Raw genomic sequence first — 13,319 nt, forward strand, 5'->3', positions numbered from 1 at the left:
AAATGTCTTCTTCATTAATAACAGAGGATTTTTTACAATGAAGAGCCGATTGCTCAAGAAAGGAAGAACAAAAGAAGAGCCGATTGCTCAGGGACTACTAATCCTATATTGCTAATCCTCGCTAGCATCATCGTCGGCATCGGAGCTGCCGTCGGCGCTACCTCCGGAGACTTCCTCGTCGCTGCTGCCCCAGCCCTCGGCCGGAGCCTCTTCTTCCTCGTCATCATCATCATCCTTGCTGTCCGCCCAAGCGCGGAAGCGCTTCGTCGGCGGATACCCAGCGAAAGAGGAGGAATCATCCTCCTCCTCTTCTTCTCCTTCCTCGTCGTCATCATCGTCCTCGTTGTCCGCCCACATGCGGGAGCGCTTCTTCGGCGGGTGCCGGGCGGAGGAGGAGGAATCATCCTCCCCTTCTTTCTCCTCTACTTCTTCTGCTTTCTCCTCCTTGACGGAGGAGGTGGGGTTCGCCCCGGAGTGGAGGTCGTCTTCACTCTTGCTCTTCGGCGAAGATTGGATGGAGAGACCTGAGGAGATAGAAGAAGAGGAAGACATTGCTACAGGGGAGGAGGGTTTTTTGGGTGTTGGTGGACAGAACAGAGCAGGGGGATGAAGTGGCGAACCGTTCGGCACAAATAAATAAAGGGGTTGTAGTGGAGATTTAATGCCATGACGGTTCTCGAGGACATGATGCCAAATCTGTCAATGCACGCAGAGAAGCTGAAAAGGCGAAGCGATATGATGAAAGATTCTGCGACAGTTCTGCTCTGCCACGACATGACCCTTCGAAGGAAAAAGAGTGGTTTTGAAATTATCATTACCAAAACCAGGGGGGCATGTGTTATCACCAGATTTTGGCCAAATCAGGAGATAGGCCGTAAGTGAGATGGGCTTGAAGGATATACGCGTGGAGGATCTCTGAAGCGGCCTTGCACAAGAGTTTGGGCTAAATTGCCCGTGTATCTGTATTATAGTAGATCGCATCTTAGTTTAGAAGTTAGAGTTTAACCCGTGCACGGTTTGGTGCACGCCTGAATTAGAAAGTCCCCCGGACTATAAATATGTATCTAGGGTTTATGAAATAAACAACAATCACGTTCACAACAAACACAAATCAGGCGCATCGCCACCCCTTCTTCGAGGGTTTCCTTCGGGTAAGCATCATGCTGCCTAGATCGCATCTCGCGATCTAGGCGATACACGTTTATTCGTCTACCATGTGTTACTCGTGCTTGAAGCGTTGTTGATGGCGAGTAGCACTACTTATTTTAGGTGTTTTGGGGCTTGCATTGATGCTTTTCTTATGCATATCCGCTTAGCAATGCCGTCCCTCGACACCTAGGCTGCCCTTACGCCTATCCGGGCGTAAGGGCAGCATCTTGCTTGTTCGGTACTTAGTAGATCCGATCTGTTATAGTTGCTCCTTGTTCTTCGGGGATTAGTTTAATATCTGCATGATTAGGCCTTATGCTGGGGTTGGAGGATCCGGTAGTGCGTTAGGTGCTGTTTACCGTTCCTATAAGGGATGTTCCGGGAATTGACGTAATGTTGGTTTTTAGGCCTCTTCTAGGGATAGTTTTCATCATCTTTCGTATCTGCTAGGCCCAGCTACGCGTAGGATGTTCCGGTTATGCGGTGAAAACCCTAAACCGTCGTAGATTGGTTTAGCTTTGTGTTGATCAAGCAGGATCCCCATGTCATTGCAAATCCAGCGTGAACCATGGGGCGATCGGCTCTTTGAGCCGATCCACAGGGCAACCTGAGAGCCGATAGAGCTCGTATTTAATGTTTACGTGTCTACCATGCAGGAACAATCGAAGCAATCTAACACCTTCCTGATCGGGTCTAGGTTAGGTGGCACGCCCTTGCAACCGCCAGGACGTGTGCAGGAAACTTGCGGGACGACGCGAGGTGCCAGGGTCCACTAAGCGGCCTTGGGAACCTCCCGGCTCTTCGTGTTGCTTAACCACTGCTCACCGGTGAGTTTTGGCAGGCAACACGCATACCAAAGGTTCACATGGGACGTTTCCCGGTTGACGTGCCACAACGATATGTGCATCGCTGCTTGCAGCAGGCCTATTCATCGACTGATAAAGCCTCGTTGATGATAGTGCTTTTTGGATCTGGCAATGATGGAGGTTCGGCATCTCTTCCAACGCGCGTCTATGCGGTGTTGGAGTTTGGCAGCGGCCACTAGCTTCGGCGAGTGCAGGAAACCATAGGGATAGTTTTGTATATTTCTGACCTTTAGGATTTTTTGCAAAGTTTTTAGAACAAATATTTCCTCCTAGTCTATCTGGTAGTTTCCACGTTTATTTACTTACTCATGTAACTTGATTTTCTATTAATGAAATACGTGGTTGCTCTAAAAAAAGCCCACATGGAAATGCGTCAGGCCATGCCTCTCCTAGGATTAATGACAAAACATATTAATTACTGGACAAGCCTAAATTATTCAAGGACCTCGTCCCATAGAAGCGTGAGGGGGAATCCCAAAACAAGCTAGCTTCCCATTGTAATGTCCCCCTTCTAGTCTTTTTCTGAAAAAGTAAAAAATGGATTTTAATGTCTCTTCTAATCTCTTTGTGAAAATGAAAATAATGTGCTTTTCCAATGTTCAGATTCTCTTTTTGAGTGAAATCTGGTGTGTTTGTGCAAGCTCCAATCCATTTGAATAGACACTTTACTTTTGAGACAATGAACCAGGGTTATACTAACCCAGGAAAGAAATGGAGTCTAATCGAGAGATCTTTTACCTCTTTTCTACCCAAAATTAGTTTATGATTGTTCTATATTATAAAAGAGAACCAGAACAAACTTTTATTTTTGCAGGCCAATTATTGATTTTTTTAACTTTGGAATAGAGCCTATTAATCAATGTAATGTTTCTTTACGCATTCAATCATCAATATTCTGTATTGTATTCATAATTAAGAATAATTAGGATTTCTAAAAAAAACCAGCACTAAAAACAACTTTTATGCGATTATGATGTTTATTTGAAGAGGAAATTTCATCTTGTAACCACCACATTTATCTCCCTTTCTACCCTGGGCTTTTCAACATTTCAAAATCCAGAAATTGCATAGTTATGGTTGGGACTTATGAGACATTAGATGATTCTCTGCGGTGTGGAGCTGCGGGGTATCGAAGACGGGCGAGGATTGCTAGACGCGGCAGGATGGTTGAGCTGTTTGGTGTTATGGTGACATTGACGGCAGGTCTGGCACGGTAATACGTTGATCTCGCTTGAAGATGGGTTCGAGATAGATGGCGGTTGCGAACTCTGCGACGTGTGCGATGGCACACCCTCAGAGTTTTGCTTTTTGGATGATGTGTGTTGGTGTACCGTCAGGGAGTATGGCCTTGTTCATGGTCCCCCCTTCATCGTAGGTATAGCGAGTTGTCGCTAGGAAGAAGGCTTCGAGATTGATCTTTATATTCCCCTTGTAACATTGCGAATAATTTAATAAAGAAAAAAAGTTGTGTGCATCCTTTGGATGCAGAGGCTGGGGCTAAGCTCCTTGATCGAAAAAAAAGGTATGTGGTTTTCCCACACATAAATGTTTTGAAACAGGAAAAAAGCTTTGCTTTTATATTGATATAGGAGAAGAAAACATAGCAAATCAATGACTGGAAAAAGAGTATTGTGCCGCATGTGCTTAAGAGTAGCAACGCCCTGCAATTCGTTGGGATTTTTGGGATTCGAGATGTCTAGTTTATCCACACGATGGATGCGGGGAGTTTATCCACACGATGGATGCGAAGACGGAACGCAACGGACAAGAATACCCTTGGTTATGTAAACTAAAAAATATTAATTAATTATATGTGAGATCAACGGCTGAAATTATTTCGAGCCGTAGTACTGGGATCTGCTGACCGTCAGCCCATGCTGCATATGCTGGGTTATCAGTTTTGGTCGACTAGTGGTGGGTTGGCGACACATCTTTTGAAGGTACCTCGAAGAGACTGGCATCGCAGATTGCTGGAAGCACCTGAGCTCTCAAGAGGAGCTAATTCCTCGAGTTCTTTTCTCCATGACGGTTGCTCTTGCAGAGCCGACAGCGGAGTTCAAGTAGACGCCATGCGATTGCCGACGATGAACGTCATGTGTAATCGAAGTCGAGGAGCTTTGAATAATACCATGTAAATTTATGTAGATCGATATGGGAAATGTTAGCCTTGTTGTCGGGTACACGTGCGTGTTATATTGTCCAGAAATAGTCCCTCGCTTTCGGGTACAAGAAGCTCAACCAAATCTGGAATGTGGTCAAGGTGATCAATCACCAAATATCTCCCCGATCTCTTAAATTGCGAGTTGAATTACAAATACACGCGCACACAATAATCATTTATATCTCAACAGTCCTGTCCTGCAAATGCATGGTAGTTCATTACTTGAAGATTCGATTTAAAGACCATTCAAGACTTAATTAAATATGAGATCAAACTGAACTAACAAGAGTATATCCATCACATGAGCCCACTTATTAGTGTTTCTGGAATTTCCAAATAATGCAAGACAGCCATGCATGTGCATGATGCATTGATTCATATATGTACAGTGATGCATATATATACAGAGCTTAGCCTTGCCATCCCTTTCGTGGTGCCTTTCTATAGAAACATCTGTGCGAGCTAAGATATCAACGTTGTTACCGAAATAGTTACATATGCAGAGAGGTTAGACTCTCCATTTTATATGGTTCTACAAGGGAAATTACAATGCAACCCTTGATGAACAAATCTATCGAGTGTAGTAGTGTGATTCGAAATTTTGGGGTTCGGAGGCATCTGGAATGAAGCTTTTACAATGCCATAGTCCCAGTCATATCTGGGACCAGATAATCGTAGGTAGGAATTCTGAAGATTAAGAAGTTTTGCAACTTAGCCGCATACCAAATGTTCACATGGGAATGCACCAGGCCATGCCTCTCCTGGGATTAACGACGAACCATATTAATTACTGGACAGGCTTGAATTATTCAAGGACTTTGGCCCATGGAAGCGTGAGGGGGAATCCCAAAACAAGCTAGCTTCACATTCTAATTTCCTCCCTTCTAGTCTTTTTTGAAAAAGACAAAAATGGATTTCAATGTTTGGGTATAATCATGTCATTATCTTCTTATTTTGTAGTGCAACGTTTGTGTGTATTACGCAAGTTATAATCTGTTTGACTAGAAGAGTAATTTTCCTTTTAGTGTGACATGCATCCAAATTGTATCAGGTACTTTAACCAGTGGTGGTTGTACGCCATAACACCAACACCTCTAGCCAACTCGGCAAAAACATGATACAGTAAACTAATTGTAGGCATAGTACACTGCTAGCCATAATGTGCTCACTAGCAATATGCAAGGTCATGGCTGGGAGGGTGCAACGGATGAGAGCCTATGACGCAGAAAATCAATTGTTTTACCACGCATAAAGGTGAATATAGCAAATCAACTACGTACCTCATATGCTAAAATAGTAGCAGAAGCAATATAAAGGGTCACGGCTAGCGGGGCACCTCCATGTCACCTATTCCCAACCGATAAATACTAGCATCTCCGGGCCTGTCAGTTTCACTTCCTCTAGCAACGGTGAATGGAGATTTTTCATATAGTGAGAAAGTAGAAAGTGTGTTCTATCTATCTGAGTTGTTTAGGCTTGACATGCACCGGGAATTATTTTACAGCAATGAAGTCCCGTTCCAGGACCAGGAAGTCCACTTCATCCTCACCCTTGTGATGGTATGGCAACTTGCATGGATGGGAAGAAACCTTTACAGGTACTGCACCTATAGGAAACAAGTGCAGGCTCCGCTACATGCCACTCGGTGATTAACACGCTCCTGAGGCTGTGAACACATCAAATAGGATGATTGTATGGATAGCATATTTTCCTTGCGTAGACTTCTCAGTTAGACAAGTCGAATGTCAGATTCTTGAACAACATGCTAGTTTGGCATGTTTAGTTATGTCTCTTCTAATCTCTTTCTGAAAATAAAAATAACATGCTTTTCCATGTTCAGATTTTGTGGCGTCTTCTCTTTTAGAGTGGAAATTTGAGTGTGTTTGTGCAAGCTCTAATACATTTGGATAGAAGTACTCTACTATCAAATAAGGCATGCACCCAATTTGAGACGAGGACTTAAGCAGGTTGGTTGTATACGGAAGAACCCGGGAGCCTAATCCAGAGATCATTCCCCACTTTTCTACCCAATTAGTTTATGCTTCTAGTTCCATATTACAAAAGAGAACAGAACAATTTTTTTTATTTTTGCAGGCCAATTATTGCTTTTTTACTTTGGCATGGAGCCTATTAATCAATATAATGTTTATTTACACATTCAATCATTAATATCCCGTATTCTCTTCATAATTAAGATAATTAGGATTTCTTTAAAAAGGAAAGCCCAACACTAAAAAAAAAAACTTTTTATGATAAAGAGGTTTATTGAAGAGGAAATTGCATCTTGTAACCACAACATTTCTCTCCTTTCTATCATGGGCTTTGCAACATTTCAAAATCCAGAAATTGCATTGTTATGGTTGGGAGGCATGCGAGGACTTATGAAACATTGGAGCCTACAACGCATCAGGTATGTGGTTTTACACCTGGGCAAAACTCGGGCCGGGCCGGGCTTCGGGCCAAGCCCGAAAAAGCCCGAACGTAAAATGCCAAGCCCGAGCCCGGCCCGGCCTGACCATCGGGCCTATAAATTAAGCCCGAACCCGGCCTGAAGAGCCAAAAAGTCCGGCCCAGCCCAAGAAGCCTGTCCCAAACCTGCCTAAAGTGCAAAAACTGCAAGCCCGAGCCCGGCCCGGCCCGACGTTCGGGCTCAAAATACAAGCCCGAACCCGGCCCGAAGTGCAAGCCCGGCCCGGCCCAGCCCGGAATTTTTGGGCCGGGTCGGACCAGGTCGTCCGGGCCGGGCTGCCTACGCCCAGCTGTAGTTTTCCCACACATAAATCCCACACATAAATGTTAACATAGGAAATCAATAATTGGAGAAAGAGTATTGTGCCGCATGTGCTAAAAAGTAGAAGCCTGCTGAAGCCCTGCAATCCGGTGGGCCAACGAGGCACCTTCATTTCACCAGTTCCCGCCGGATAAATATCGCTCTCTCTCTCTGCCTCACCATTCCAATTCCTCTAGCCACGATGAACGGAGATCATCCATATACACAGACTAGAAAGAGTATATTGTATATCTAGATGAGTTGCGTAGGCTTGACAGGCACCAGGAATCACATTGCAGCGAGATCTCCAAGCGATGCGTCAAATTTTGGCTCTTGATCCTCATCATACTTGTCGAGTTGTACCTGGCCCGGATGATTAGAAACCTTTGCGGTCCTGCAGCTATAGGAAACAAGTACAGGATCCGCTATCCCTCCCCCTGGGTCTCTTGCTGGGACGGGGATTCAGTGACTTGCAAACAACAAGTCACCACGTACCTGGCTTCCTTGCATCCAACGTTCACTGTCCATCCAACGGTTCAAACAAAGCTGACCAAAACTGAATAGAACATCCGCTGCTTCTACGCTCTAGCTTCAGACTTGAACGACATATGCACAACAGAATCGTATCAGGCAGCAGCAGCTAGGAGGTAAATATGCTCAAATAAAATAGCCATCACTACAAATTGCAAACAGCAGTTTTGACAAATCTAAAATCTCAGATTGCACTTTAGGGCAACTTCAATGGGGTCATGCAAATGGACGCGGAGCGATCATTTGCACGGTCGAAAAAATCGCCTGCACCCAGGCCCAGCGGCCTGACGTATAGTGACCGAGATATCCGCGGAGACACAAACACGGCGCAAATTTGCGACTCGGATGCGTCCTATCGCTTGCTTTTCCCACGGCCCGCCCGGCAGCGACCTAGAGACCTATTTGGAGCGCATTGGTTCTGCGGCCGTCGGTTCGGCGATCTTCGCTTCCACATCTGCGCCGCAGCCGTCGCCACCAATGGGGATGCTTACTCTTTTGCACGCACACAAGGCCTGGTGGGCGGCGCCAGGACTTTTGCGCCGCCATCAATAGCATCGTGCCCTCCGCCCGCCCGACATTGAAAACGCGACCGGCATTATCCATGCCATCCATCGCCCACACCACTGACACCACCGCGCACATGGGGAAGAAGAAGCATGACTCAGAGGCATCCAACATCGGCGTGAGGAAGGATATGCAGCTGGACAGGGTACCGCTCCCCGTCGACCTGGCGCGGCTAATGCAAGACAAATGGACGTCACCGCCGGGTTCCTGTCCCACCGGTGCCTCTTCGCGTGCAGGAGAGGACCGCCGATATCCAGCGCAGCCGGTACATGCGCCTTTTAGTATTATATTTCTTATTTTCCTTTATTCACTATGTAAATTGTGTTTATGTTTAAAGAATGCAAGACCCTAACTTTTTTTGCGTCGTACCGCTGGGGGCACCCGGCGCAAACGGACGCGCAGTCAAATTCGGCCACTTTGGCTGACGCAAACGGACACGCGTGGCCACTTTTAGCGTTCGATTTGCGTCACCCGTTGGAGATGCCCTAAAACAAAGAAAAGTGCAGTCTGAAAATTTAGATTTGTCAAAACTGCCGTCTGCAATTTGTAGTGATGGCTATTTTATTTGAGCATATTTACCTCCTAGTTGCTGCTGCCTGATGCGATTTTGTTGTGTATCTATTGTTCAAGTCTGAAGCTAGAGCGTAGAAGCAGTGGATGTTCCATTCAGTTTTGGTCAGCTTTGTTTCAACCGTTAGATGGACAGTGAACGTTGGATGCAAGGGAGCCAGGTACGTGGTGACATGCTGTTTACAAGTCACTGAAATTGAGGCTGAGACACGCTCATCCTAACATGAGGCTGCCAACACATCTAACAGGATGACAATATGGATAGCCTATCTTGCTTGTGTTCCTCCAGCCACAAGCGTTCGTGACTCCCAAGATACCGGTGGATGGCCCTGGACAGAAACGCTGTGCTGCTGGCCACAAAAAGGGCTAAAGAGATATAGCATCATGCCTTCCACATATGTCAGGTGATGGAATGTAACCCCAAGCAGGTAGAATAGATCAGACAAGCGAATGCATGAGCCAACCATGATGTCTCGCAAATTGCTGCAGGATGTGGTTAAAACTTTGTACGAACGAGTGGAGAAACAGACACTTCACTGATACTTCACAGCTCTAGATAGGTTAAAGAGACACAACCAATTGATGGAACCACTCTATGTTTATTGCACTGATTATAGTAGGCATCGAAACAATTGTATGAGAGAAAGAAAAGAAGAAACAAACTACAGGAGCAAGGGCGCACCATATCATAAACCGATTGAGATGATGATCTCAAGGGAGAATCAAACAATCCATCATATGCACGACTATCAGTTCAATGTAAGACATCAACAAAACGAGTCCCCACTTTAATCAGGCTCGCCCTTCATGAATGAATCATCTAAGGGGCGATCGAATAAAACCAACGCAAATGGAAAAGGCATTGTTTATTACAGGCCTAAAATACCACTCACGCTTCCGACGCAGGCATCCTCTGTCTCTCCCTCTATTATTCCAAAGCTCTGGGCAAGTGTGGTGTTCCTTGGCATCAACGATGACAAAAACCCTGAAGAAGTGCAATCTTACAGGCTCTTGGCTGCGGCAACGACGTTCTCCGCAGTGATACCATATTCCTTGTAGATAATTCCAGCAGGAGCACTTGCTCCGAATTTGTCAATGCCAATGGTCTTGCCTGCGGATCCAACATACTTTTGCCATCCCAGGGTAGACCCAGCCTCAATACTGATTCTTGCAGTGACGGCCGCTGGAAGCACGCTCTCCTTGTATTCATCTGACTGCTCGTCGAAAAGCTCCCACGAGACAAATGACACAACGCGGACGGTCTTTCCCTCCTTGGTCAACTCTTCAGCAGCCTTGACAGCAATCTCCAGCTCAGAACCAGTACTCAACAAGATGAAGTCAGGCTTGTTGCCGGTTGAGTTGTCGGAGATGGTGTACCCACCCTTGGCAACGCCCTCAATTGAGGTGCCAGGCAGATGAGGAAGCTTTTGCCTGGAGAGAGCGAGAATAGATGGCCTCTTCCTGTTGAGGACTGCGACCTTGTATGCTCCAGCAGTCTCCTTGCCATCAGCAGGGCGGAACATCAATATGTTCGGCATGGCACGGAAGCTCACCAAGTGCTCAATGGGCTGATGGGTCGGGCCATCTTCACCCAGACCAATAGAGTCGTGGGTCATGACATAGATAACTCCAGCTTCGGACAAGGCTGAGATCCTCATGGCACCTCTCATGTAGTCAGTGAAAACAAAGAAAGTGGCACAGTATGGGATCAGCCCTGGGGTGTGCAGCGCAATGCCATTGCAAATGGCACCCATTCCATGCTCCCTGACTCCAAAGCGGACATTGCGCTCCTCGGGAGTATCCTTCTGGAAGTCGCCAAACATCTTAAGAAGTGTCATGTTGGAGGATGCAAGATCAGCACTACCACCAATAAGACCAGGCACAACTGGAGCAAGTGCATTCAGGCACTGCTGAGAGAGATTCCTTGTGGCATCTGCTGCGCTCTCTGGAGTGTATTGCTGGAAAAAAAATCAAACAATCTACCATCAGTGATCTTGTCGTTTCACACATCAGCTATAAAGTATTAAGTAAATATGGCAAATCACTTACAGGAAGAGCATCAGCCCAGCCAGCAGGCAACTCTCCTGTGATAATACTTTTCAGAGTCGCGGCATCTTCTGGGTACTTCTGCTCGTACTGTGCAAACTTAGCATCCCAATCAGCCTCAAGGGCAGCACCTTGGGGCACATGGCGACTCCAGTGGCTGCAACAGTCCATGCAAAGATATGATAAGTAAGCAGTTTCATCATCCTAATTCAGATAACCAGCACACACTACAAACTAACAAACCTCTTGACATCCTCAGGCACAAAGAATGGCTCATAGGGCCATCCAAGGTTTGCCCTGGTTGCTTCAACCTCGCTGGTGCCCAATGCAGCTCCGTGTACACTGTATGAGTTGGCCTTGTTGGGAGATCCAAAACCGATCGTAGTGGTGACCTAAACATACCAATATCTTGGGTAAGCATGATGAACTCTACAACACAACAGACAAAGATAATTCCCGGATGCAAAAGAAAGTAACCTTGATCAAAGTGGGCTTGTCGGTAACTGCTTTAGCTTCCTGGATGGCCTTGCGGATCTCGTCATAGCCATCGTTGCCATTCTTAACCCAGATCGTGTGCCACCCAAGGGCTTCAAAGCGAGCACTCACATCCTCTGTGAAGGCAATCTCAGTGTCTCCATCGATGGAGATGTGGTTGTCGTCGTAGAAAGTGATGAGCTTGCCAAGACCCCAATGCCCAGCCAGCGAGCAAGCTTCGTTCAAGATACCCTCCATGTTGCACCCATCTCCCACGATACAGTACCTAATAAGCAAAACCCACATACCGCGTTAACGCACCGCACCACTGGAACTGAATGGGAAACAGCAAGGTCGGAACATTACGTGTAGTGATCAACGATTTCGCTGTCAGGCTTGTTGAAACGAGCGGCCAGGTGCTTCTCGGCAAGTGCCAACCCGACGGCGTTGGCGATACCCTGTCCAAGAGGACCTGCATAAAAAAAAGCAAACTTTTAGTCCCGTGCTTCAACATGGATGGTTAAGAGTTGCTACGAGGTCAGTTGAGATGAACAGACCAGTGGTGACTTCAACTCCAGGAGTTTCGAAGTTCTCAGGGTGTCCTGGGGTGGAGCTTCCCCATTGCCTGAATTGCTTCAGGTCCGCTTCCTGCAGTAGAATTGAGGGCATGGTTACAACAAGGTAAGGGGCGTCATATAAATTAGATGAATATACTAAACAGCTAGCAGACTACAGCAGGTCTTACAACTAAACATGAGAGTGATGAGTCCAAGGTGCACAACCTGAGTTTCCAACAAATTTTAGACAGGAACTTTAAATTCAACTAAACAGATCTCTGACAGCTGGACAGAGGTACGACGTTTTTTTTCCTAGAAAAAAGGACTGACGAAGCGAGCACAGAAAATAGCAGTCAGGATTTGCCTGTCCACTGTTTCACCTACCAACTCTGCACAAAACTACTACTCCCGATTTCGCCGCTCCAACAAACCGGAATCGGCAGAGAATTCTACTACGGTCGAGTAGTAAAGAAGAGATGAGGCGGGGATTTAGTACCTTGACGGCGTCGTAGCCGGCGAGGTGGAGCAGGGCGTACTGGAGCATGCAGCCGTGTCCGGCGGAGAGGACGAAGCGGTCGCGGTTGAACCAGTAGGGGTTCTTGGGGTTGTAGCGCATGACCTCGTCGTAGAGGATGTGGCCCATGGGCGCGCAGCCCATGGGCAGGCCCGGGTGGCCCGAGTTGGCCTTCTCGACGGCGTCGATGGCGAGGAAGCGGATCGCGTTGACCGACTTGTCGAGCAGCTCGCCCGTGGCGGCGGCGGCGACGGTCTCGACGGCGGCGGAGGCGCGCACGCGCTGGGTGCGGCGCGCGCGCGAGGAGGGCGCGCCGCGGAGCGGGGAGCGCAGGCCGCGGCCGGCGAGCGAGCTGAGGCGGAACCCCAGCCGCTCGGACGGAGCAGCGGCGGCGGCGGGCGCGGCGCCCGCGCGGGCCGCGATGGTGGCGTGCGCGGCGGCGACGGAGTGCGCGGCCATGGTGGTGGGCTGTGGGTTGGCGGGCGGAGATGGCGAGGTGGGTGAGGAGGGGACGGCGGAGGGAGATGGAGGACGGCTTGCTTATGTATAGATTTTCTGGTGCGATTTGGTGGACTCGTTGGGGTGGCGTCGGCTAGGGTGTTTTCCGTGGACGCGGTCTATGGACTGTGATCATACTGGTGTCAAGCCTAAGCCGCCAGTGGCTGCTGTAAGCATGATATTGTTGTTTAGTCAGCCTGATTAGTGCAAAGAACTGTTTTTTAAAGTTATAAAGTTGAAGAGAGTAGTTGGTAGTGGTACTAAATAGCTTCAACATATCACATTAGTCTGTGAAGGGTTGATTAAAATCAGCACACAAAGCCTAAGGAGTGTTCATTTCCCCGTCCCCTTCTCTCTCCTCCCTCCTCCTTCGGAGTCGCTAGAGAGGGTCCGGGCCGCTCCCGAGCCTCCTCCGGCGGCTTTGCCGGCCGGAGATGGAGAAGGAGGGGTGCCAGAATAGATGGTAGGGTTAGGTGTTTAGGTTTTAGTTGTATGCCGGTAGTTTGGAGTAGGGATCAAGATCGTCTGGATCAGATCTTGCGCATCCTGTGCTCGTGGCTAATTCTCGTCATGCTCCGGCCGTTGGAGACAGTGAGGTTCCCCACCCCAGGGATCTCCA

At 47.6% G+C, this 13,319-nt stretch overlaps 1 protein-coding gene across 1 annotated transcript; it reads right to left on the reverse strand.

Moving 5' to 3' along the window:
- Positions 1–9,278: 9,278 nt before the first annotated feature.
- LOC124685019 (transketolase, chloroplastic) lies at positions 9,279–12,447 on the reverse strand. The gene is made up of 7 exons (XM_047219291.1): positions 12,185–12,447; positions 11,689–11,779; positions 11,498–11,603; positions 11,135–11,417; positions 10,901–11,049; positions 10,661–10,814; positions 9,279–10,569 (listed from the first exon to the last, which is right to left on the reverse strand). Exons 1-7 carry the CDS (start codon positions 12,344–12,346, stop codon positions 9,613–9,615), a joined length of 1,902 nt encoding a protein of 633 aa, XP_047075247.1. The 5' UTR covers positions 12,347–12,447; the 3' UTR covers positions 9,279–9,612.
- Positions 12,448–13,319: the final 872 nt, after the last annotated feature.

Source organism: Lolium rigidum, chromosome 1 (assembly GCF_022539505.1).
Source record: "Lolium rigidum isolate FL_2022 chromosome 1, APGP_CSIRO_Lrig_0.1, whole genome shotgun sequence".
Lineage (NCBI taxonomy): Eukaryota > Viridiplantae > Streptophyta > Magnoliopsida > Poales > Poaceae > Lolium > Lolium rigidum.

Bases quoted from the DNA above. Each gene is read 5' to 3' on its own strand.
- LOC124685019 (XM_047219291.1), bottom strand. From the start codon at position 12,346: ATGGGCTGCGCGCCCATGGGCCACATCCTCTACGACGAGGTCATGCGC. The intron at 11,418-11,497 runs GTAATGTTCCGA...TTTGCTTATTAG, and splicing joins GAAATCGTTGATCACTACAC to GTACTGTATCGTGGGAGATG. The intron at 11,050-11,134 runs GTTACTTTCTTT...TGGTATGTTTAG, and splicing joins ACAAGCCCACTTTGATCAAG to GTCACCACTACGATCGGTTT.